The sequence below is a fragment of the Sparus aurata genome, chromosome 14 (assembly GCF_900880675.1).
Source record: "Sparus aurata chromosome 14, fSpaAur1.1, whole genome shotgun sequence".
Lineage (NCBI taxonomy): Eukaryota > Metazoa > Chordata > Actinopteri > Spariformes > Sparidae > Sparus > Sparus aurata.
This window is the reverse complement of record NC_044200.1, coordinates 173,758-200,330: the sequence shown is the minus strand read 5'-3', so window position 1 is coordinate 200,330 and position 26,573 is coordinate 173,758. Positions and strand designations below refer to the sequence as shown.

The following is a 26,573-nucleotide window of genomic DNA, read 5'->3' as shown; positions in this document are numbered from 1 at the left end:
TTTGCGCAATACCTTATTTATATTGTATTTTGATCACTTGTTTCTTTCCTCAGTTTTTATTTGGTGTGATATTTTTGTCTTAAAAGAAATAAAATCTTGAATACATACATGCAGTTTCTTTGTGAGTGTATGAAAACTGATTGTGAAATTGACTGCGATACAAGGGGGCGCCGCCTAAGATCTTGCCTAGGGCAACAAATTACTCAGGGCCGGGACTGCTCCAGCGGCAAGTCACATGGGCGGTGTCTGGGAGTTGCAAATGAGAACCATAAGGAGTATTTCTTAGACATTCTTGGCCATTCTGAACAAAGGCTCAATCGCCTCTCCAAGAACATTCGTGTATGAAGTTATGGCCATCATTCACTGCGGACCACTCACCATTGAATATTTAACTCCAAACCACATCCTTACAAAGTCCAAAATCATTCTGCCACCACCTGGACAATTTCGCAGAGATCTTCATCTTCAAAGAAGGTGGCAATGAGTTCAGTATTTGGCTATTGAGATTTGGACTCGGAGGAAAGAATATGTTTTGATCTTGCAACTAAGGACAAAAATGGCACAAGAACATGAAGGTCAAAGACATTGTTCTTCTACAAGATGATCTTGCACCACGCAATGAATGGAAGCTGGCCAAGATCATAGAAGTTTATCCAGGGTCAGATGGTAGGGTGGAAAAAACCAAGATTGATGGTAAGTGACACCACATTTAACAGAAAGGGGAAACATGCAACTAGAACAGTGTTCCTTGAAAGACCCATACAAAAAGGTTGTCACTCTGCTTCAGGCAGACTAGGGTTTAATATTTTGCCCGAAATGTCATGTTAAATGGTAATAACAGGAAATGTTTCATTGAGAAGTTGAAGCAATAACCATTGTGCTTTGAGAAATCCCACATTAAGGTTGAGACTACTTTCACGCCAATAGGATTCTTAGACAGCAGCCCCTGCAAGCAGCAAGCATGGAAAGTTGTGCTCTGGTGAAAGCATAGTTGCTTGCGATAGCCGACTTTAAGTGGAATTGAACCTCTGAAGATTGAAGGCCATTCCCTTTTTGCTGGGAAAATATAAAATGTTATTTCACATGCTTTGTAAAATGTCATTTCACATGCTGCGCCTGCCATTTTTATGTTAAGCTTATGTGGTCCAACTTTATTGTCTTGACAACGTTTGATTATTTTTCATGGTGTTTGGAGAGAAAGATTCAAATAAACCAGTTGCAAGAAAGATACTTGGCGATTGGCGGCCCAAAATTTCACTGTGGTGAACAACAGATTGGTTAGCACCTACGTTATATCTGACAAACAACTCACATAACAATGTTGTGTCGTAACATGTATGCAACACTGATCCCATCCTCGCACTGAAGTTAGAGTGCAGAGACAAGTGACAGAAACCATTCACCCTGTTAAGACACTGTACCATCAACACGATTCTGAAGCGGTTAGGTTAAGGTGAAAAAGTTACATCATGTTGCTTTAAGTAAACCGAGCTTATAAATAATGAACAGTCTAGTGATATGTTTGAATCAGGAGACAAGTCCTTGTCTTTTCAGTAAAAGTTTTGCACTTAACATAGGAACTACAACCACTTGCTACAGACTGTCACTTTCTGGCAAGTTGCAGCCATGGTTACGTAAAACACATGTTCTAGGTAAACTAACACAGCAACGTCATATAAACAGGTCTATTGCCTGGACAATAGCAAAGTCTGCTGAATTCAACAAGATGGTCTAATTTAGATAAATCCATCTACAAACGCAAAAGCATTACAAAAATCACGATGAAGCAGAGTTCATTGCTCATCTTTTATTTAGGCACGTCAAGGGACCACTCCACTTCTCAACAGTAGTCTGTGCAATAATTCGGCCACAAGTGTTCAACACCATACCCACCACCAAGAACAATGTTTTATTCCTCAGCATCACATTTGCACACAGCAAATTGAAACTGTATAGGAACCCAGCATCAGACAATGTGCTGATCGCACAGTTAATTACAATTCATCAGATAAATTAGTCAATCATACAGTTCATTAGTTGATTAACATCTGCTCAGTCATCCAAAGCCATTCAGAAAACAAAGGCACAAGTTCAAAGCATTGACCTGTGGGCTGAACAGGTGAAGTGCTACAGGATGATTTACAGCTAGATGACAAGGTATCCAGACTGAGTTGTAATAGTATGACAGCCACAGGGTCAACCACCATCATGAACTATACATTCATAGGAAATCAAGTACATTTGGCTTATGTCAAGCAGTCATAATCTCCATTTTAAGTGAGGATAATGGCTTAGAGTACAGAAGATACGTGTACCATTTGGCCACCAACATTCACGGTTTGAATGGGCTTTTGGTGGAAAGAGGGCACTGGCATGCAGACCTCAGTTTGATCACCATTCAGTACAAAGTAAACATTCCTCGTACTGAGAGAAGAGGGCCCTTAGACATTAGTTCAATCTTGATAAAGCAGGAAGCCAGAGAAGGTGCTATACTTCCAGGTGCTGCCATAGATGGCACCACGATGCAACCGGAGCCACACCTGGTCACCTTGGAAGAGAGGCAGGATGGCGTGGTTGCTGGCCGTTTCATGATCTGGGGCTCCATCATTGGCGTAGGCCGACACCATCACCTCCTCATTGCGCATGAGATTAATGTAGAGTGGCACGTTGATGGCGAGCTTCAGGATGTGGAAGATGAAGACGTAGGTTCCATTGGCAGGGCAGGTGAAGCGGCCGATGTGTGTGTTGTACGTCTCCCCCAGGTTACTGTGAAGTTGGTCAAACACAATGGGCTGGTCCAGGTTGCCGGGGGCAAAGTTTGCAGTGCGAGAGGCAGTGAATGCCACTCGCAGCGGCTGGGTGAGTGGGTAGAGTTGCATAGGAAGCAGGGCAGTGTGATGGTGTCCGTGGGGAGTGAGAGGGACTTCCAAGGTGGAGACCGATAGGGAATCCCCATGTCCTGACTCCACAATAGTAAAGGCTCCTTCCCGGTCTGGGCTGCTCACCTGGGAAGAGTCACTCCATGCTGCTTGAGAATCAAGACAAAAAAACATGAGAACGTACTGAAAGCAGCACTGCAGTGCACCAGAGTCAACAAAATGGCTGTGTTATGGCATTTTCTGACTTGTTCAGTCCTTTTAAAGTGGACTCTGTTCTCCCCCTTGGGCAGCATGGGTACCCCTGAAATATAGTGTCAGGATGACCTGGTTGTTTGTTTATAAAGATCCCCATTAGCCACTGGCCCTTTTTACACGGCGTCTCTGCATCATCTCCGGAGTGGAGATTCGCCAAATCTCCACCGATAGTGATTTACACAGAGCGAAGCATCTCCACTGTACCGCCTGTTATTCACACAGAAAGCCAGCGCTGCGGCTCCTTAAGAGGCATGGCGGTACATGTCATGTTGATGACGTCGGTGTTTCCCAGGTGTTCCCCTTGTCCATCTAAACCCGCATACAGTTTCTAATCATATGGATGCTGTTATAATGTGTAGTGATTGAGATCCTGACCCAACAAACATCCTGGAAAGTGACAAAGTTACATTTTTCGTGCTATATTACATAATCACCATCAGCAAACTGGACGCTGTCTGACTCTCACTCGCGGGGACAGAGGCCGTTTTCTGGGGGATAGTTTCCTGAAGTCCCAGTCCGGAGGGCTGACGGTTGTGGTGATTTATTTTCATCAAACACTCGGTGAGTTGGAGTTTCTGCTGGTGACAAACGCCGTTTTTCGGGCAGAAATGTGAGGAAGAGTCGATGGGACATGTGGGTGGACAGACGCTTCTTCACGTACAGCTGTGGTATTTTTTTCCTCAAATAAGCTGCCAAAGACAGTTACTTTTGTTTGGTCCTGTAACGTTGCTTTGTGGGACATTTCTCTGTATTTAGTACTGTGAAGGACACGCCCTCGCTCCGTGCCTCCAGATTATCCGTTCACACTGTGACGGCTCACCAATAATGCGGCCCTGATACTACCTGCAAAGGTGGATCAGCGCCAGAGCAAAATTTCCCCGCTCTCTCCATCTGAAACTTTCACACAGAGGAGGGTGTGGAGAATTGGCGCAGGATCCCTGCATGCAAATGCCAGTGTGAATGGGGCTACTCTTACTGGGTTCGCCATTATTTTCCTCAACAATACTTCATAAATAACATCAATAGAGATCCATACTCACAGTAAGACTTGAGACACTACATAAACAGGTAAGACACAATTGGAGTGAACTTATAACACAATGTGTTGAAAAACTCTTCAACTACATTGGATAAATATTTTCTTTCTGAAGTAAAAATAGAACAAAAACAAAACAAAAAAACTTGGTAATGAATTCAATCCTTACTTTGCTTGAAAATTACCTACTCTCTCTAAAACTAGCTCTAAATGAAGGCAACAGAAAGCTACCTTCTGATGACTGTCGAGTAAAATAATGTCAGTCTGGAAGAAATGTCACAGTTTCTGGAAAGTGTTTCTGCTGTTCAAGTTATACATTTATAATAGAACACAATGATGAAGTCACACTTTACCAAACCAGACAATTGTTCACTTCAACTTACTTCTGTTCTATAAAGAGAAGTGTTCTGACATTGTTGTCATTGCACGCTGCTCATAATGTTAGATAATTTATTGAATATTTTCAGCTAAAATTCTGTCCATTTCTTACATTCTCACAGAATTATAGAAATCTAAAATCATCTGTACCCATGACTGTCATGGAGTATATGGAGAGGGATTAGATTTAGTTGAAGCATATTCATCAAAAGCATTCTACAGTAGATACTGAACAGCCCCATAACTGATTGAAATGGTAGACTTGATACACTGCCATGTTGCCATGTCTAGACCTCTGACTTTATCGCAATAAACTAGATTTTCACTTCCCTAAATGTAGTCACTGCTCATACAAGTGTTTCAAATGTTCATGCAACCCAGTCAGTGGAGACATGAGTGAGACTTTCACTGCTCAATCATTGGTTGATGACATGCCAAGCACTGTCATGAGAGGTAATCTCTGCTGCCAAACTACCAGGGCTGGGGACTGAAATTCACATATTATGAATATCATTTTTTTTTTTTTAACCAATTTGTTATCCCCATTAAACAATAGTTAGTACTAATCAACTATTAGACGTGAGCAGTGCTGATAAGAGCAGTAAGAATAGAATTATAATTATGACAATCCATTTCAATTACTTTCCTTAAGAACTGTTGCAAAAAACACCTGCTTAAGTTCCTCCTTTATGAGATAAACTACTGTTTGGAATTGGGTTCTTACCAGAGTTATGCCTTCCTCCTCCACGTCTAAAGCTGTGTTGGTATCCAGAATCCTGAGAAAATACCACAGAGGGACTATGAAACTTATGCAGACAGACATTGGCAGACACTGCAAGACAGCACAGGATTTATGCAGGGCTGTGTGCGAGCATACTGACTTCTTGACACGTTTGTTTGATACCATTTTATTTCTGATCTGCTTAACAGAGAAACCGATAACCAAAGCCCTCGAGAAACAAAGTATCCCAAATCATCCATCACATTAGCTTTGAATTTGATAAGCCTACACATTTAAAAAAAAAAATAAAAATAAAAAAATCAATGGACACTGCCAAAATTGCAACAAAATCCCCAAAGCACAAGATGATACGCATTAATAAACATCTTCACAGTAAAGACCACTGTAAAAGAACTGGGCAAATTTTTAACATCATGTGTAACCTTTACAGTTTTGAAAAGGGAACTTGTGAGCAGTAGAACAGTGGTGACCAAGCTTTTACCCAAGGGGCCCCTTTTCTATCATGCTATTCAATGTATAACAGCTAAGTATTTTTTTTTAAATTGTTTAGTAAATGTTAGATTGTTGTGGTAACATTGTCAATATTTGTAAAAATGATATAGCTCCCTTCCTTGTCACTGAAATTTGTTTGCATAATATTTTCTCCAAGATTAAGATTGCTAAGCCTCTCGTTCAGCTTGATTTATAACACAGGATTCGTACACATTTTTCAAGGTCAAATTCAAGCACTTTTCAAGCACTTTTAAGGGTCACTTTCAAAGTTTTCCAGCACCATATCGCTGGGGTAAAATACATGATCTACAGGAATATATAGACTCATTTTTATTTTTCACTTTTTATCACAATTATGTACATTGTGTTATGCTGTAAACTTCTAAAATTATGTTTCATAATAGCGAAGAGTTTAGAAATTAAAGGAGAACACAAAGTTTTATCCAAAAAAATGGAAGCCACTTGGCGTTCTTCAGACAGACACACTCGCACCGAGACAGAGAGACCTGAGAGCACCCTGTAATTTTCTTTGACATAAATTTATATGTTTCAAAATGCAGTGTTGGAAGTAATGCATTACAAAAGTAATGCAATTATTGTAATGCATTACTTTTTGCTGTAACGCAGTAATGTAAGGCATTACAAAAAAAAATATTTTACTTGGTACAAATCCCAGTAACGCGTGTTACGATGCATTTTAAACCCGAAATTAAGTGGTGTGTTGTTTTTATACAAATTTGCCAACAGCTTCCTGTTAGTGCTGGAGAACTATTGATTGAGGAGAAGACGACTGCAGCAGCAGACAAGTTGGACTCAACACTCGCAAGATGGACATACGCTCATTATTTTCAGTTCCTCAGAGACAAGGATGTGAAGAACATTATAGCTACGCGCACTTTGTGTGCAAAACCAAAAGATCTCTCTACCTCGCGAAACAACACAAGTAATTTAACGAAACATCTAGAGCGGTGCCACACTAACATTAAGCTAGTAACCAAAAGAAAGCAAACTGAGGATGAGAGCTGAGAAAAAACTAAGCAGCAAAAACATTCTCCCGTTCTGCGATGCTTGAACCTCAAGAAGTGAGGAGACTGTGGCAGAGTATGTTGTCGAAGATATGCTGCCACTTTCAACAGTGGATCCTGCATCTTTTAGAAAAATTGTGAGTTAGATCCCCGTCCAGGCTAGTAATAACAAGGTAAGCCATCATTGCCTCAACAGGTTAGTGCTGCTGGGCTACTGACTATAATATATCAGCCAATAGAACAGCGACATAACGTCAATCTGTTTAACATCAGTCTGTATCCAGATAAAACATACAAAAACTTCATAAACATTAGCTAAAGGGCCTTACAATATAGGCCAATCTTACTTTATTAGAAGTAAGTCATGAAAATGGGAGAAAAGTGAACATTTCCTTTTCACACTTAAAGCTCTTACGTATGTTAGTGCCTGGTGTGACGTTACAGAGACAAACTGAACAGTCAGTTTCTGACTCTGGCACTTTCAGCTCTGGTGCATCAAATTCGACCTTCTCTTCAGCCATCCTTCTCCATTGCTACCAGTCTGCATGTGTAACGACACACGGACCATCAGGTGCTAACTTAACGTGATTAATGGTGTGTTAATTATTATTTAGCGCGTTATGGTTTAGCTAACGTTAGCGGTTAACATAAAGTGTTAACGTGCAGTGTTGGCCCAAGTTACTCAAAAAGTCTTAACTTACATTTCTTGTGACTGGAGAGCGCAGACTCTCCCATTGCACAAATCTGCAAATCTTTTTTGCAGACCTTGCATGACGCCACTCTTTGATTCGGTCCTTATCTTAACCATAGTTTGTAGTTATCATTTTCAAGCCAACGCTTGTTAAAACAACAGCCTCCCGGCATTTTGTCATCTCCTGCTGTCTCTCTTCGAAAGGGGCGGGGTCACACACAGACCGCCAGGTCGCAGAGAGGAGCAGAGAGGCTCAGCGGAGCCCAGGAGGAAACATCTCCACATACGGTTCTCTTACTGATTTTATTTCTCCTTGTTATAAGCAAACTATCCAGTCTGATCCCAATTTTGTGAAAGACATAGAGTATATGACATTAGCATAGACATAATGTCAAGCCCTTTCAAGCACTTTTCAGACCTTGAAAACACAACATTGAAATTCAAGCACTTTCACGGATTTCAAGCACCCGTACGAACCCTTATAACACCAATATAACTTTGAGAATACAATCTTTAATTAGTGTGAATGCTGCAAGCATTCACCCTATTTTTCTTCTGGAGTTTATTATTATTCTTCCGTACGTTTTTTGGCACTTTTAAACTCCTTCAAAAACTTTGACCGATTCAAACCATTCAAATATCAAAATGTTCAGCTCTTTAAGGACATGATGGCCATTACTTTTGGCTTTTCTAACCATTATACTTTTGGAAATATTCAGCTTTTAATGCAAAATTTTCCCCATTCATCCTTATGGGGATTTTTTCAAATTTCATTCTGCTATAACTTCAGCATACCTTCAGCTATTGAAACCATTCAAACATTAAAATGTTCAGCTTTTTCAACCTTCTGCTTTTCAACTTTTTCAGCTATTCAGCTTTTTCCAAAAATAATTTAACATTGCAGCAGATGGGAAAAGCTTCAAATCCTCTTCAAAACTCATCGACTTTCAACCTCTTCTTGTTCCTCATAAGTTGAACGAGAGACACCATTCAAACTTTAAATGAATCACAAAACCTTGAACTATTGACCTTGTATTCAGTTTTTAAAAATCATGTACGGTTTTGAAATGGTCGCAGTTTTAGTTTTAAGGATTTTAAGCCTGTCTTCTGAGTTTATAATGGGTGTGTATTGCGTGAGCTAGAGTGCGTGACATCATCAACTGACGCACCCCAGAGTGAGGAGCAGCTCCGAAAATGGGATTTTATTTTGCTTCAGCTTGATTTGGATCCCACATCTTGTACCTGACATAGACAATATAGGCATATAAATTTAGGAAATCTTGTTGGGTTTCAGCTGATGGTCTCATTTCAGCTGTAGGACTTACGGTTTTGGATTTAGAAGCCCGAGAGCGACAAGCACTCCAGAATGTTCCCCATAAGCCGCAATGTTAATTTTGAGCCAAAAATTCTGGAGGATCACAGACGGTACATGTTTTGTCTCTCGCTCCTGTGCCCTCATTATGCACTCTACAGAAATATAAATGACATGAGTGCGTTCAGCCAAGTCTCCTGTAACTCAACATATAGCATGTTTTGGTGATAACTATAACAGTTTTCCCAAAAATCGCAGGGGTTTGGGAGGCATTCTCCCAATCATTCCTTATGGGGACATTTTCGTCCTTGTTTCTGCTCCTGCTGCAGCATGTCTGCAGCCATTTGAAAGGTGAGATGTTAAAGCCAGAAAGAGCTTCAGTCTTCTTTTGCCCTTTTTAACCCCTTTCTGCCCTTCTTACTCCACAACTTTTTGGGCTTTTCAGTCTTTTTTCATCATTTTAAGCTTTTTCCACCCTCTTACTCTACAGCTTTTTAGCCTTTTCAGACATTCATTTTTCTGTTCAAGGTTTCGGGAATCATTTAAAGTTCATTCATTCACTCTACAGAAATAAAAATAACATGGGTGCGTTCAGCAATGTCTCCTGTTATTCAACATATAGCATGTTTTGGCGATAACTATAACAGTTTTCTCAAGAATCGCAGAAGTTTGGGAGGCATTTTCCCATTCATTCCTCATGGGGACATTTTCGTCTTTGTTTCTGCTCCTGCTGCAGCATGTCTGCAGCCATTTTAACCCCTTTCTGCCTTTAACTTCTCACCTGTCAGCCTTTTTTCACCTTTTTAACCTCTTTCTGCCCTCTTACTCTACAGCTGTTCATATGTTTTCACCTTTTAACCTCTTCCAGGCTTCTTACTCTGCTTGTCATCCTTTATTCACCTTTTTAACCTCTTCCAGCCCTCTGACTCTACAGATTTTCATATTCTTTTCACCCTTTTAACCTCTTCCAGCACTCTTACTCGACAGCTTTTCATCCTTTATTCCCATTTTTAACCTCTCCCAGCCCTCTTAGTCTACAGATTTTCATATTTCTTTTTTGGGTCCTCGTCAGCCTTTAACTTTTCACCTTTTTAAGCTCTTTTAGCCCTGTTACTCTACAGCTTTTTAGCCTTTAGATATTCATGCTTCTGCCTTTTCAACTCCTTTCAACATACAACTTCATGTTCAGCTAGAGAAACTGCTCAGCTATCAAAATGTTCAACTTTGTTAGCCCATTAAACCTTTTGCTTTTAAGCCTTTCTGCCTTACCAGCTATTGGAAACTTCTGCTTTTTCAGCAAAATCCCGACCATTCAGCCTATAGTTTTATGCATTTTCGGCAGTACGTTCAGCAGATTTCGCTTCAGTCTTCAGCATTCACACTGTATTTTCATAGGAAATGCACATTTTTCTAGTTTTTCATGCTCCTGATGGCATGAGGTGTGTCTCTTGCAAAAGTACAATCTCTGTACATTTTCCTCTTGGATGTAATTTTGTTCTTCACTGCCAGGTTTAGAATCCCCTTTATATTCTAAGAGGACTTGCAAAATGTTCCTAAACTAAATCTCCCAACATTCCTGGTAACATAAGGACTGCACAGTGATAATCTCTCTCTCCCAGTGAACCATTATAAAACACAACAGTTTTTCACTAAGGTTCATGGAGAAAGATTTTAACCGTTGGTTCCATTGGAAAGGCTTGATTCAAAACCACCTTCTAAATTCTTGAAGATTGTCTTTATATTGAGAAAGGTGATCTTCGATTTCATTTAGTCCCCTGCCACACTGGGCACCTGATCTACGCCCTTGTCACATCACCTCCTCACCACCTGCCAGGCAGAAAGGAGCAGGGTCTTGTGGTCCAGAGCAATGGAGGACCTCACCACCTTAACTGGAAGCCCTTGTTCAACCATATCTTTCGTTGCCTCTGCAACATCCTGGAGTGCCTGAGTGCCATCTTCATAAAAACAATGCCCATCCTTGCGAATACGGTGCCTGAAACTTGATTTGTTTTTCGCTCCCTCTCTCTCCCCCCCCGCACTTTCTTGGCCTCGGTGTATTCATTGCGTTTCTTTAGCAACTCAAGAGGAAAATCATGGTCAGGATAGAAGCGAGTGTCATTGTAGAAGATTTGTTTCTTTCTGCCATGCACTCTGGAAATCCCTCCTTTTATCCAATAGCCAAACTTGGTTTAGCTTGTGGGTTATGATATCGCAACAGGGCACGATGAGCTTGGTCAATTGCAAACTCTGCTGAAAAACATACTCAACCTTCCTGCTAACAGTTTATCCACAAAACTGAACCATGTCGCTGCCTGCTCCACCTTTCAGTATTCCGTAGATCCTCAAGTTATTCCTCTGTGCACGACCCTGATGATCAGCTTAGCTTGGCACTGTATTAGCTGCTATATTAGCATTGGTGCCGCTTGAAGCATGTTCTCCATTTCATCAATTCTCCCCTCTGCCTCGTCCAATCTGTCATTTGCTCTCTTCAGTTCAAATGACAGATTGGACGAGGCAGAGGGGAGAATTGATGAAATGGAGAACATGCTTCAAGCGGCACCAATGCTAATATATCAGCTCCCTGCCGTCTCTATTGAACTCCCGAAGTTCTTTCAAAATACTTTGTAAGCAGGCTCCGAGTTCATCGTCACCTTGTGCATACCGATTCGGACAGCCGCTTCAACTGTCTGTCGATTTGGGAATATTTTCTTTTGGGTTCGTTGTTGCCCTACTTCTGGTTGTAAACCTTTCTCCATATTTACAGCATCTACCAATTTTAGGAAATCAGATTTTCAGGGTTACTTTGACAAAACCATTGGGGAGCTCTGAAGGTAGGCTGTCATCTTTCGTGGAGCAGAACCCACCAAGCTTTCATAATGTTTTAAGGGACTTTTAAACAGTGCTCCATGTGCATTCATATTCCTATCTTTTCTTACTTTATTATACAAACAAAGGCTTTTTTTATGCATTATATTTTTCACCAATTGTTATAATTGGAAGCCACATTGCATTTTCAATTACAATTTCATCCACCCATAGTGTGTCGCATTGCAAAACAGTACAAAAGGGATTTACTTACTCTAGTAGCATAGAGGAGAGGGCCAGAGTCCCTGAAATGAGTCTGGGGGATGTAAGCTCCTCCTGAGGAGTAGAAATCAGTGTTGAGAACTACCTCATCCAGATTCATGTTAGTCCAAGCTTCAGCCAGGATGTGACAAGACAACCTTGCAACACCTGATCCTGAACAAATGTTCAGGAAAAGGAGAGGAGGGACAACCCAAAAAGAACTGAGGATAGATACCTCGATGCCAACCAGAAGAGCGAAAGGTTTGTGCCAGTCCCTTGCCACCACGTGCCATACCTCTCACAGATCCTCTGGTGTAGTACGTCTGGCCCGATCGACACACACTTCCACCGGAAGGGCCAGGGGAAAGGAAAATCTGTCCACCATTACCCACTGTATAATCTGACTGGTACACTAGATGAATGAAATGGGTCTCAGCGATCAGGTCAGTTGTCTCAGTCCATGTGGGTTAAAACTAAAATTTGATAAACATACCTTGCTGTGGTTCGTCTTCTGAGGGAGCAAACTCAGGTGGTGTTTGGGTACTGGCAGTGCTGTACCTGGGCTTAGGGAAAACTGCAGAATCTGGTTTGTAATTTAGGTCACCATTGGGAGGCAAGGAGCCATTTGCCTTGAAGACCTACAGTGAAGAAAACAAAAAAATTAAAGACACTTGCACAAGTGTGCAAGCCTCTGCGCTCGGATTTGCATTGTTCTGTTTGATTAAGAACCCCATGGAGGCGGTTAATCCTTTCCTCCCAGGAATGGACTTTTAATAAAGGTGTCAAGTTTGGAAAATCCAAGTCATCCATGTATTAGCAAAAGTGTTTGTGAAATTGCTGGGAAATGCCCAAACCGCTTCAGGTGCATTACCAGTGATTTGCATGAAACTTTGGGAAACCAAGACAGATGTTATCAGAGTTGTTATTGGGCCATCACAGACTTGAGATCTTGAGTGGATTTGTACCTTGACCTAACTGCAGGGTACGAATCCACTCAAGAAGCTAAATGCCATCAGAAACAGACTCTTCCAGACATCAGCCCAGCAACATGCTAAAACCCACACGTTTTTCACTAAAGGAACTAGAAGTCCAGAATGTGTTTTGTGAGGTTAGTGTCCTTGTCCTTTTCAAATTTCAAAATTCTCCAAGTGTTCCTGACTTTCAAGACCTGGGGTGAATCCTGCATTGCTTCCCTTGACCTGGGATGCACCTAGTTTAACAAGTCTGCCAGTTCAAACTACATAATTTACATTGAGCTCCAGAATTAAGACAAAGACTGAGTCTTATAGTACCAGGCGTAAAAGCAAAGGCCCCATGATGAAGACTTACTGACTGGATGTTCCGAAATTGTGCAGATGTTAGGGTTCGCCTAATGGGGGGTGTAGAGAAAGCCTGGCCCTGAGGAGTGGTGGAGGTGCAAGGTGCGACTCCGTTACAGGGTGACTGCTCCCCTGACTCAGTGACTGGTGTCTGTGAACACAGGTTAAAGTTATAAAAAGCACAATGACAAGGTTTCACATAAGCTTAAGTGTTTTGTCTGTTGACATGGCCGAGAATGCTTATTTACACGAGGGCGACTCTTCTCTAGGACAACAGAGATGGTAGCCTCCCTGCGGTACAGCGGTGGTGAAGGAAACTTCTTTGGTTCAGCCAACGGCAGCGGTTCCTGCAGAGACAAGATAACTTAAACTACAATATGCAATATGTTGGGTCTCATATTCAATGTGCTGCATCTTACATGAGGTAGGTCATTTGAGGAAAGCTCAAGGTCACAGGTTTCCAGGCACTCATCCCCATTTGTTAGACTGGATTTATGCTCCATAAGCCTGGTAGGCAGCGGGGTAGACTAGGTGGGGGATGAGGATGAGGATGAGGATGTGACAACACATCCAAGTGCATTCAATTAAAGTCACAACTGAAATCTCAGAATGAAAGATCAGCTTACATGCATTGCTTTGGGCAAGACTTCATCTGGGCTTCCCAAGTTTGAATGAGCTGGGTTATTAAAAAAAAAAAAAAAAAAAAAAGAAGATTAATAAAAAGATAAGTCAGTATTAAAGCGAAACTCTCGCCAAAAAGCAACCGAGGCTTTATTTGGGATTGAATACGAGTCAAACCTTCGTGTGAAAGCATAATTACGACGAAAGAGGCACTTTTAAGATTTACCGTAGTTTCGGTTTTGGGCACGTTAATTTTGAACGGGAGTGCATGGGGCAAGACATGCTAGCATCAAAATCGCTATTTTTAGAACACTAAAAAGGCTCGGTAAATCTTGAAAGTGCCTCTTTCGTCGTAATTATGCTTTCACACGAAGGTTTGACTCGTATTCAATCCCAAATAAAGCCTCGGTTGCTTTTTGGCGAGAGTTTCGCTTTAAGTGGTTTCCTCATATGCAGGTAGCAGTGCCACAACTCCGTAGCTGATTTTCTGGTGATTTTTTGCTATGGACACTTCATATCAAGGTCAATTAACATTTGTGCAATTAGTGCATATCAACTGAGAGGACAGGAAGCCTTATAGTTTAAGAAACCAACGTCATTTCATTTTGCACTTTCAGTAAAGGTTAGAAACAGGACTCATAACTTCAGGAAATTGAATTGTCGTATTTTTTCCTCGCTACTGATGCCATACACAAAAATGTAAAGCATTAAGCATATAATGAGGAATTGTGCGCTTACCTGAATAGGTCAGCTCTATGATTCTAACAAGCATTGGGTAAATGTCAACAACGAAGCAAGCAATGTTGAACACAGATTCATGGTTATTCTCACAGGAGAAACTGTCCTGTGACTTCACACGGGTGTTGCAGTGACTGTACAGCAAGCGCAGTCACTTGATAGTAATACACAGGGAAATGAAATACTTGACACTTAGAAGATACGTTCTGATATAATAGTGAGCGTATCACATGCACGACTGGTTTCTTCATCCTGGAGGCCGGCCTACTGTGCGCGAGGAGCACCATGACACGTGACAGCTGTCAAAGGCAATCAGATTCCCTCAGAGATATTAATGATTATTCATATTTATAAAAGATAAATACAAGTTATTTTATTGCTGGAAATGTTAAATCCATTGTCAAGAGTTAAGAATAAATCATTTAAGAATAATTTATACTGCGACTAGCTAGCCACACTGAGTGGATGTAAATGGTCACCTAGTGGGTGATCACGATCACACATAAAAATCTTGTTTGTCAAGTCACATAGGCGTAAATCCTAGGGCATGGGGGGAATACAACATTGAAATACATGAAAATGTGGGACAGTCATGAACAAATCACTAATAAAGTAAAGTTGGCTAGTTGGTGACAGAGCAAAGTTTGGACAAATTGCGTGAGGTGATGGTGTCGCGAGAGCAAGTCAGGGGCATCACCAAAGTAAGTAGGATTTATGTAGGATAAGAATGACTTCACTTCTCTCACCAAACAAAACCTCAGCAAGTTGTGTTTGAATGGGTAATCGGTACCATTTTGCATGTTAATTGAGCAATTTCTCCTATTACCTGATGAAGACCTTGTCAAGTTACAAAGCTTGTTGACTTGTTCCAGGTCACCAAGAGGCGAGGGAGATCTGGATGGCTGTCTCTTCAATCTGGCGTGGCTGTTCATGGCAGAGATCTCACCGTCAAGAAGAGAGTCCTGAAAAAAAGGGCAGTGCCATTTTAAAACCGTTAACTGCAACACTGGCACATCTGAATCAAAACACAGCTATATCTTGTACTGGTTCGTTGTTAATATCACTTTTGCTCCAAAACTAGGGCGTACATACAGGTTTTTCAATTGTTGGTAGACAGAGTTTGCCTTTTTTCCCCCTGATGCTTCACTTTCATCACAATACTTAAAAACAGCCGCATAGAGGCCAGTGGCAATGTTGTGGTGGTTACATTTTGGAGCTTCTACTGCGGTTACTTTAAATCTCATTGAATGATGCTCATTCAGGCGCTACTTGAATAGACACCCGTGGAAAACGTCTGCAGAGTCATTTGACCTGGGAATGAATGCTGATCACACCCTTTCCCATTGAAGACAAAAAACAGATGTTTAGTGTTAAGTGTGAAAAGGGTATAATATGTTCAAGGGTTTGCAAACAGCTCAACCTGCATGAAACTGAAGGAGCCATGGATCTTTGTCATGAGGTCCTCAAGGTGCTGCTTCCTCAGGATGGGGTCTTTAGGTAAGGCAGACGGAGAGTTGAAAACCTCAGTCATATTCATGTTAACTGCCTGCCAGGAAATGAATATGGATGGTTTGCAATTTGTTTAGAAATGTCTGTACATTTGAAACTACACTTTTTTATACTCACCGACTTGGCATGTTGCTCCCCTTTGGCTTTTCTGGCTTTTTTCTGGGGAGAATATCATGGATTACCATTTTTTGGGAACCACTGTTGTAATGTAAACATTCTGTTCAATGGCATTAAAAATTGATTACTCAGCAGCTAACACTTTCTTAAAAAAAAAAAAAAAAAAAAAAAAAAAAAAAAAAAAAAAGGCACCAACAACGGTTACTATTATTTTAGCCAACTAAAAGTTCCTATAGTCAACACAGATTCAAATTTGATTTGAGGAGATTCAAAAGGAGATCTCTCCAGTTTCAAAATGTGGTTAGGCATTTCCTTTGGGTCCAACAAGAGCAGCACAAGATTATAAGAAACTGGGACAAAGACTGCTGCATACCTGACTGACTACAATTTAAAATGAATTCCCACATCTATTTTGATTCAGTCCCGACTACATTTAATAACTCTGGTGAGTAAAACCTACCCTTGATGAGCCCTCACCTGTTTGCATTCAGGAGATTGTTTCTTGTTGCTGACTGGCACTTTGGGGATGAAAGCAGCAGCTCCTCTCCACGGTTTGTGAACTGCAGCTTTGGGCGAGGCAGCTCCTTCTGAGAACTCCATATCCCAGCAGTCAGGCGGTTCCTGCTCCCTCATGGTCTGGAAGTCCTCCTTCCAGTTCTGAGTGAGAGGAGTCGCTGTGTCAGTCTGGTACAGTCTGTTGAAAAACTGCCATATCACCAACAGAGCATCAGTAGATCCTGGCGCATGCACAGAGTCACAGTACTAAAAAAAATACACACAATACTGAAATACAGCTTTAAACTGGATATCTGTCTTACCTCCTTTGATGCTTCATTTAGTTTTGACTTTGTTGCTGACAGGGACAAAAGAAAGAAATGAGAGTCTGCAACTCGACATTCGGAACAGACTATGGTATACAGGAGATTTAGTTATAAATTACACACTTGCAAGTTTTTTGATTAACATAATTTCCGGCACAGTTAAAATGTTCTTACTGCTGTGGCTGGTTAAGCTCAGTAACACTTCTGGAGACTTTCTGGGTGGAGGTGGCAGACAACTGAAGTACTTGCAGTTCAACAGCCTGGTGAGCTCCTCTTTCAACAACTTGACTAGAAAAGACAAGAGTCGAGCAGAGGGAAAACCCCACTTCAGATGACCAAAAGGAAAATCATCAATCAAGGGATATAACACCCCTCGTCTCCCCCTCTCAGTTAAAAATGCAACCATAAAAGGCCCTCCCTGGAACCAGAGTTTGGTTTGTCCATTCTGGTCTGCTGTAGAAACATGGCGATATATGACCTGCTCCCTCTACATATGTAAAAAAAAAAAAAAAAAAGGCTCACTCCTCTTAGTTTCAAGTGATACGACACACAAATGAAGACCTATTATATTCCATTTCTGACCCCAAATCCTACACACTAGACCTTTAGCGCTAACTGCATCGGTAAAAATAAACCATAAAGCACTCCATTTCATCACAGCATTTTGATGGAGATTTGTTTCAAGACATTTTGACTTAGTAAATTCAGTTTGTTGACTCACTGCTCTGAAAAATGTCATTGAATTCATGATTTTAATGTTCAAATTACATGTGAATATAGTTACTTTCCATTGAGACAGTTTGATAAGGTTGCATTTCATTACGACTTCTCATGGCTTTGAATAAACTACACTGTCATATCTTATCCTGTCTACTTTACGCAAATATGGAGTAGTTTCCCAGGAGAATTACATCCAGGACTTAGGACCACATGTTCCAACTACCTTTGAAGAACTGCAGTCCACAGCATGAGGCTGACCAAATATCACAACCGCCTGGATTAACAAAAAGGACAAAAGTAAGAGGCTCAGTCGACTAAACTCAAATCTGTTTTTATACTCACACGTGGATCCTGCCACTGGCTTTTCGTTCCCCTCCAGTAGGTCCAAGTAGGCCAGAGCCGCTTGCTCCATCTGTTCCTCCAATCTACACCAGTGAAAACAGAGGCGAGGTCATCAAGTAGCCCTGAGCTCGTAGTGTGCAAAGGGGCCTAGACTCCTAATAACGGCTAATTGAAAATGGGCATAAAAAGGTGGAGCTGAAGCAAACCTAGTTGGTGAAAACAAACCCACCAAAGTAGCCAATGCTAACAAGCTGTGTTCACTCAAAGCAGCAAATTTCAACTCACATAACCCACCCGAGTTCAACTGCAGGAGTATTTGCTCACAACAGCCAGAATACCTTGTAAATCAGCCGCAAGATTGCAAGCCAGAACTGGCACCGGGTATGTGAGTTTGTGTTCAATCAGCAAAGTTGCACACACCAGATACTTGTTTCTCTGTTATCCTGCAGTGACCTCTTTTCCCTATGTACATTCATGATGTAAATTCAAGTAAATTCATGAAGTAACGTCACCTTTCTTCTCCATTAAGCCATCAAAGCAGAGTTAAAGCACATTCTGCTTTGGATTATGGCTGCTCCATGGCTCATTATGGTAGTGAGAGTGAAGATAAATCCACTTGCTTGTCCCAAAAGTTTAACAAATTCTGCTATCCTCAGCTTCCAGTGTTTCTGTCCAGAAGCTCTGCGCTCCAGCCATCTCTTCCAGAGAATGCCAGCTCTAGCAGCTCTCTGCCACTGAACGCTTGCTGGACCAGGGGCAGCAACCTGCAGCCACATCCTCCACCTGCTGGGTCTGGCACAAAAAGCTACAGCCAGTACCTCCAGCCACAACCAAGGCCAGAAACCATTGCCTCCACCTGCTGGTTCTGGTAGTGAGCTGCAGCCACAGCCTCCACTTGCTGGGACTTGCTACAGCCAAGACACCAGCCTCTGTCCCTCCAGTCCAGTCTTTTAGTTCAGTTAACCACACAGAAATGTATTCTGTGTAGAGATGCACCGATCCAGTTTTTTCCGATCCAATCCCAAAACCTGGACTGAGCGTATCGCCCGATACCGATACCGTTGTTGAGTTAATAATAAACTGTATACCTTCCACCATGTGAAAGGGACCAAAGGCACCAGACTTTCCTAACTAAGACAAAATAATCAAACAGTTACTGAACATTGTAATTTATCATTTATTGTGCACACTTACTGTACCTGTGATTTATGTGTTTAACTAAAATAAATGCCAATAAACAGATGTAAAAAAAAACCCAAAAAAACAACAACAACAACAACAAGCGCTCTTCCAGCATGCAACACACTCGCACTGAAGAATGACGTAGGATGTGCTGCAACGGAGGGGAAAAAAAAAAAAAAAAACTGGATCTGCCGTGGATCTGTTTCATTTTACCGATCCCGATCCAGCCGTTTTGTCAATATCGGGGCCGATATCCGATCTTAATATCGGTTCGGTGCACCCCTAATTCTGTGGCCGATCTCTGAATTTGAATTCTCCCAGCACCACAAACATCACTGAGAGGTCAAGTTTAGTGACAAAAAAAAGCCACTAGACAGCTCCTTGCTACCAGTCACTCAAAGCATCCAGGCCCCTAACTATGCAGAATTTGTAAGCCTTAATATAATTTAAACAAACAAGTTTAATAAAATTAATCCACATCATCCCATGAAGGGATTAATTGCATATAGACACCAAAACTGTTTGTCGTACCAGACTTTAAATGTGTTTATTTCTGCTGTAAAGTTGGACATGAGGGGGAGAGATAGAGAGCTAGATAGAGAGTTAGCGAGCTAGAGAGCTAGATAGACAGAGATAGAGAGATAGAGCTAGATAGAGAGCTAGATAGAGAGAGAGAGAGCTAGAGAGAGAGAGCTAGAGAGAGAGAGCTAGAGCGAGAGCGAGAGCGCGAGAGAGCGAGACAGAGACAGAGAGAGCTAGATAGAGAGAGATAGATAGAGATAGACAGAGAGAGACAGAGAGACAGAGAGAGAGAGATAGAGCTAGATAGAGAGCTAGATAGAGAGAGAGAGAGCTAGAGAGAGAGCTAGAGCGAGAGAGCGAGACAGAGAGAGCTAGATAGAGAGAGATAGATAGAGATAGACAGAGAGAGACAGAGAGACAGAGAGAGACAGAGAGACAGAGAGAGACAGAGAGACAGAGAGAGACAGAGAGACAGAGAGAGACAGAGAGACAGAGATAGAGAGCTAGATAGATAGATAGAGAGAGCTAGATAGAGAGAGCTAGATAGAGAGAGCTAGATAGAGAGAGAGTCTGTCCAGAGAGGACCGGCTGTGTCGGTTCTGTCCACACAAACATGTGGAGACAGAGCAGCACTTCCTGCTGCACTGTGACACATACACAGATCTCAGAACCCAGATATACACTAAAATCACAGGTACAACCCCAGACTTCCCCAAACTATCGGACCAAGAAAAAACTACAACATTTACTGGGAGAAAAAACTGGCACTGCTGTAGATGCAGCGAGATATGTGAATGCTGCCACAGGAGAAGAGACGAGCTGCACAACAACACCTGACATGATTTCCTCCACATGAACCAGCTGATCCTGACTAGGTTCTTACCTGCATACTGATATTCTGTTTACTATTGTTGTTATTATTGCTATTATTGCTATCATTATTATTGTTAACATTTTTTCTGTAATCCTATACGCTTTGGCAATATTGTGAACCACAGTCATGCCAATAAAGCTTGTTGAAATTGAGAGCTAGACAGAGAGCTAGATAGAGAGCTAGACAGAGATAGATATATAGACAGAGAGACTGAGAGATAGATAGAGAGCTAGACAGAGAGATAGACAGAGATAGCGATAGAGAGAGCTAGATAGAGAGAGCTAGACAGAGAGCTAGACAGAGAGATAGACAGAGAGAGATATATAGACAGAGAGATTGAGAGATAGATAGAGAGCTAGGCAGAGAGATAGACAGAGAGAGAGAGATAGACAGAGATAGATAGATAGAGAGCTAGATATATATAGAGATAGACAGAGAGATAGAGAGCTAGACAGAGAGATAGACAGAGATAGAGAGCTAGATAGACAGAGATCGACAGAGAGAGAGAGAGACAGATAGCGATAGAGAGAGCTAGACAGATAGCGATGGAGGGAGCTAGATAGAGAACTAGACAGAGATAGCGATAGAGAGAGCTAGACAGAGAAATAGAGAGATAGACAGAGAGATAGAGAGCTAGACAGAGAGATAGACAGAGAGATGGATAGACAGAGATGGACAGAAAGATAGATAGACAGAGAGATAGAGAGCTAGATAGATAGACAGAGAGATAGAGAGAGAGACAGATAGTGATAGAGAGAGCTAGACAGATAGCGATAGAGAGAGCTAGATAGAGAGCGCTAGATAGAGAGATAGACAGAGAGATAGATAGACAGAGATGGATAGACAGATGGACAGAAAGATATATAGACAGAGAGCTAGATATATAGAGATAGACAGAGAGATAGAGAGCTAGATATATAGAGATAGACAGAGATAGAGAGATAGACAGATGGCGATAGAGAGAGAGATAGACAGATAGCGATAGAGACAGAGAGATAGATAGACAGATAGCGATAGAGAGAGCTAGATGGAGAGATAGACAGAGACAGAGAGATAGACAGAGATAGATATAGAGACAGAGAGATAAATATAGAGACAGAGAGATATATAGCCCTAGCTCTCTATCTATATAAAATGCAGGTTAAAGTTTTTACTTTTAGCCAACAGTGTATATAGTCAATGGCTAAAATAAGCACGTTACCTTTATAATTTGATTGCACTGTATTAAAAAAATAAAATAAATACAAAAACAACAGTACAGCCTCTACCACTTATGTCCAGGTCATCTTGAAATACCAATTCTAGACCAACTTTGGCCCACAACAAAGCCAGGTTGTGCCCAGAAATCTGCTGACAAAACTGCCAATTCACTGTAAGGTTTAATGTCACCATCAAAACTCTGCAGATATAGTAAGCATATGCAAAGAGTGTAGCCCTTACTCATTTCCACAATGAGTTTACACTCAGTCTGCAAAGACAATGATAAACTCACCTCAATCTGTTATCTCTCTCGACTCCCAGCAGGGCTGAGAGCTGACTCAGGTTATGCAGCTGCTGGGCTGGGATGTGGGGTGCCTGGTTGTGTCCAGCCAGCAGGTCTGTCCTGACATGCTCCTGCTGTAGGCTATGGAGGAGGTGCTGGACCTGGAGCACGGTGCTCAGACGCCTCCTCTCCGCCTCCGACTTTGCCACCTGCTCCTTTTTCACTGCCTTCCTCTGGCCTCTCAGCAACTGCAGCCACGGGATAATTCAAGGAGTAGTGAGAAGGAAAAAAACACTGAATTCTGTCACAATAGAAAGCCCAACAAACTGACGTTAGAGCACAAATCTGCAGGTGATCTACACTGTAATGTAGTGATATGGTCTATCATGATAGTGTTTGTTTTTTTTACTGCAACAAAATGAATATTTAGATGTCAAAATGTGATTCACATATTGCCCAGAATTCAGATGGAGGGGAAAAAAAAGAACAAAACAAAAAAAAGGAGAAGAAACTCCTCATGTCACCCAACTATTCAAAGCAGACCCTGGAGCTTTCTCACCTCTCTCCCTTTGGGGCTTATTTCCAAACTCCGTGGCCTTGAATATTTTCTTTTGGACAGGTAAACTCCTCACATTTCCACTCCGTTCTACATTCCATTTGATAGTGGGTGACCAGTGTTTTTATTCCCCCTCACAGACCTATTCGGTGGATTTTCTTTCCTCACCTAAAATTTGATGGGTGTCACTGACTTGGACTAGTCAGTGTCTCCAACATGGCCAGTGGTGGAGGGACATAAACTACAGGATTTGTTGTGGAAGCTCCATGAATCCAAATTGATTTAAAAAAGACATTTACAACTTTCTTTAAGCTTAGCAGCTACAGTGAAGACTGCTTGAAGTTTTAGGGCACACCCCACCGGAGTGGGTATTTGATCTAAACTGCATATTGACTGCAGAAAAAAAAAGTTCCAGGTGCTTTTGGATCGCAGGGCTTCCTGAGACTTTGATTACAAAAGATGCTTCAGGGGTTTCGGAGAACACAACAAAGCTGTCTTGCTGTGACACTCCAGAAATCTTTTGTGGACTTTCTAAACTTCATCGATCATTCAACCGACATGAGGATGAATTGTCATTCTTTCATGAACTGTTCCTTTAAAATTTGGTTTATAAACCTATTCCAGATATCTGCCCATGTATCATTAGTGGATTATTTTTTATACCCCAAAAACTGCTCATCGATCAGGCTCCTATTCAGTGGCTGCAAATAGATTCTTTGGCATATGAAGTACTTTTTCGAAGTTACAAGTATTGGATCAAAATAATTAAAAGCAAATACAAAAAAACAGTGCATGGCATTCCAAAAATAATCTAAATACTTGATGGCAGATGTTCAACTGCTCAGGTGTTCATCAGCCATGACATGTAGCCATGAGGGTGACTTTTGGAGCTCTGTGACTGAAACTAACCAATTAGCAGGGATGCTTGGATTTATATCATATTTAGGCCTTACTGAGACGTTCGACATCTTATTTAAAAAAGACACCAAAGTGAAGAGTAGCCATGCTGCCAAAATGAATTACATTCTGAGTCAAGCTTTCAAGGGTTTTGTGAATCTCCTGTGCAAATGCCAGGTTATGCAGCACCTCCTCGTACTTTTCCACAGCCACCTGGGAAAAAACCAACAAGATGGGTTTTTCATAAAATCCACACGGCATTTACATTTATGAGATCACATCTTTGTAACCATTTCATTCCCAGGTCTTACCATCTGATCCCTGTTCAGTGCCTCGCCCTGGCTCAGCCTTTTCTTGTAGTCTTCCAGTTTAAGCTGTGGGCACACAAGACACATCACATAATCCAGGTGTCTGCCTCCTCCTGGCCACTTTTTTTTTTTTTTTTTAAACGCTCTTTATTCACTCTACCCTGTCACCAACCCTACCTTTTTTTTCTCCAAGTTGCGGATTTTGTGTTTGAGGCAGATTAGACCGTCTTCTATGTATGTTTCATAGCCGTGGTAGGCTGTGGAGGCCTCTAGGCCAAGCAGGCCACCTGGTGAACCCACCTTCGGGCTACCAGCTGTCACGGAGTCCTCCCGTCTTTCCTCCCCTTCCTCCGAGTGCTCAGGTGGAGGGGTGACGTCCAGGGTGGGGAAAGGAGACAGCTGCACCATGTTGAGCTCAACACTGAAAGAAGAGGGACACGTTTACACAATATAAGCAGTGGCACGCAGCTGCAACAGAGGAGAGATGCTGCTGGTACCGAGCCGAGCGTTTCAACAGAGATAGAGATGGACTCAGCCCAGCTTGGATAGCCGCCAACCCCGTGACACTGCATTTATATACCGGCAGTGAACGGCGTGCTCTCTCTGGATGGATCACGAAAGCAACAGCAGCTCAAAACACTCACAGCACAAACAGCGTGCAGGAGAGGATCTTCATCCGACCATCTCCCCGGAATTACACAACCCTGCGTGCATACTGATGCAGCGTTTTCCTGCGAGTCACACTTCTCCCGAGGGCTGGGTGGGAACACTGTCAGCAGAATGGGGAGTTAAGCAACTAACAGGGATGGATGAGCAATTAAAGCGCCGGCACGAGATTAATCATGCTGTATTCATGCATCCACCCGAAGTTTGCTACGAATATCCCTTTATCTGAAACTTTAAACACTGTCGGGTTTAATGGCCTGACGTCAGCGTGTTATTGAAATCAACAGCACGCGACAGAAACAGCTGACCCACCTCGTGCGTTCCACTCGCGCGCGTTAAATCCTCTCAGGAGAGCCACTGGACATCCGACAGCGCCGAAACCGACCGACCGACCCCCCTCACCAGCCGCGGTGTTTAGCTCGCAGAGGCCACTCCGACGTCAGCGCACACCTTTATATACCCTGCGGCCACACACGCGCTCCGCCGGGGGCCAAACATCCACCGTGACCACATCCGGTTCTGGCACAGGTCACGGTTATGCCCGCGAGGACTTCGTGCGGAATAATGAACTTCAACTCACTTTACTGTGTCACAATAGGGGCTGAGTTCAATTAGAACAGATGGTTTTGATTTTCATTTCCTGTTTCGTTATTGTAACATAAATACAATAACCAGTGGAAAAATGGTTATTGTTGTTAATATGTGGACCTTCAACAGTTCTATGACGAGTTCTCTAATGATGTTCCAATGTGAGTACTTAAAGGGAGCTGCTTCCTCAGCAGCTACAGAAGGCTTCATATGTTATACTCCCCAAGACCTGTAAACACAGTTATTTGTACAATTGGTGCAGTTACCCTTTATATTATCACGTTGGAACATCCTGAGAAAATGTTCCATTGAACTATTCATGGCCAAAAAATGAAGACAACTGACAATAACCATTCTGTTTGCACATAAACACATCCTGCATAACCAGTTAAAGACAATAAAGCAATTAAATGAATGCATGCCTGTCTGTTCTATCCAGGGCCGTTTCTGTCTTTTTGGGGGCCCTATGCAAGATGCTGTTCGGGGGCCCCTATTTTGTCAAACTACAATGGATAGATTCCTAACTTCTTTTGGTGATCGACAAAGATGCAACAATCTATCGTGTTTTAAGAGGAAAACAGACTTTGAAAACCTCTCTCAAATTAAAATAAAACATCTTAAATTGACCCACCCAAGCAAGTAACTACCTATATACCTATTAACCTATATTCTGTGGGCAGAACTAACAGTCATATACAGTAGAGTTTACTTTGAATTGACTTTAATTTGTGTTATTAAAATTCTATTGAATAAAACCAAGTAATACATCAAAAACATAACTAAACTGTATGAATCTAGGCAAATGTGTTCAAATTATATTGTCACAATAAATATTCTGATAAACTCATCAGAGTTAACAATAATCCACTCAGAGCAATAATCCACTGTCACAATAGTCCATAATAATCCACAATAGACCTAATATGCATTAGTGTTGTTTAGCAAACTCACATTAGAGACCTATACATTGAGGACACACTAAAACAATCTTAAAGCAATGTAAAAGGGCACATATTGAACAGCAGAGGAGGTCTATGAGGGAACAAAAGCTTCAATTGGACAAGGATCCAGCAGACATGACAGCCAACAACACACCCTCCCTCCCAAATGTAATACCAACACGCTGGACCTGCTATTATTCAACAAAACAGGTGTCACTTCAGTCAATCAGTCTGATGGCATTCACATGTGACATATACATTTTATTTTTACCCTTTCCTAAAGCAAAAAAAAAAAAAAAAAAATTGGCATTAAAGCTCCCCCTTCACCCACATCATGGAAACAAACCTGTGAGCGTTTTTCTTCATCTAGTTTCTTTGCCGCCACAGTGAAAACGCCAAATCCTAACCACTACACTATGAGGGACTGGAGCCTGTGGCCAGACAGTTTATGCAGTAGTCTTAGGTGGAGGAACAGTCTGCAATTGAATGCCAG

General features: G+C 41.8%; 1 protein-coding gene across 7 annotated transcripts; it reads right to left on the bottom strand.

The window, feature by feature from the left end:
* Positions 1–1,792: 1,792 nt before the first annotated feature.
* Positions 1,793–25,041, bottom strand: caprin2 (caprin family member 2). Of its 7 annotated transcripts, none has more exons than XM_030440727.1 (21): positions 24,864–25,041; positions 24,063–24,306; positions 23,889–23,951; positions 23,704–23,790; positions 22,134–22,372; positions 18,064–18,146; positions 17,176–17,289; positions 16,999–17,033; positions 16,658–16,885; positions 16,181–16,222; positions 15,975–16,100; positions 15,381–15,516; positions 13,822–13,871; positions 13,615–13,722; positions 13,444–13,542; positions 13,206–13,346; positions 12,370–12,514; positions 12,112–12,288; positions 11,890–11,951; positions 5,273–5,324; positions 1,793–3,028 (listed from the first exon to the last, which is right to left on the bottom strand). In XM_030440727.1, the coding sequence occupies exons 2-21, from the start codon at positions 24,291–24,293 to the stop codon at positions 2,454–2,456; spliced, it is 2,793 nt and encodes a 930-aa protein (XP_030296587.1). In that variant the 5' UTR covers positions 24,294–24,306; positions 24,864–25,041; the 3' UTR covers positions 1,793–2,453. The 7 variants fall into 7 exon arrangements, with proteins under 7 accessions (XP_030296587.1, XP_030296588.1, XP_030296585.1 ...); XM_030440728.1 differs by lacking the exon at positions 24,864–25,041 and adding an exon at positions 24,530–24,669 and having other exon boundaries at positions 16,658–16,837; XM_030440725.1 differs by lacking the exon at positions 24,864–25,041 and adding an exon at positions 24,530–24,668.
* Positions 25,042–26,573: the final 1,532 nt, after the last annotated feature.

Bases quoted from the DNA above. Each gene is read 5' to 3' on its own strand.
- caprin2 (XM_030440725.1), bottom strand. From the start codon at position 24,561: ATGAAGATCCTCTCCTGCACGCTGTTTGTGCT. The intron at 24,307-24,529 runs GTGAGTGTTTTG...CTCTTCTTTCAG, and splicing joins TCCTGCACGCTGTTTGTGCT to TGTTGAGCTCAACATGGTGC. The intron at 12,515-13,205 runs GTAAGTCTTCAT...TCTTCACTGTAG, and splicing joins AATTTCGGAACATCCAGTCA to GTCTTCAAGGCAAATGGCTC.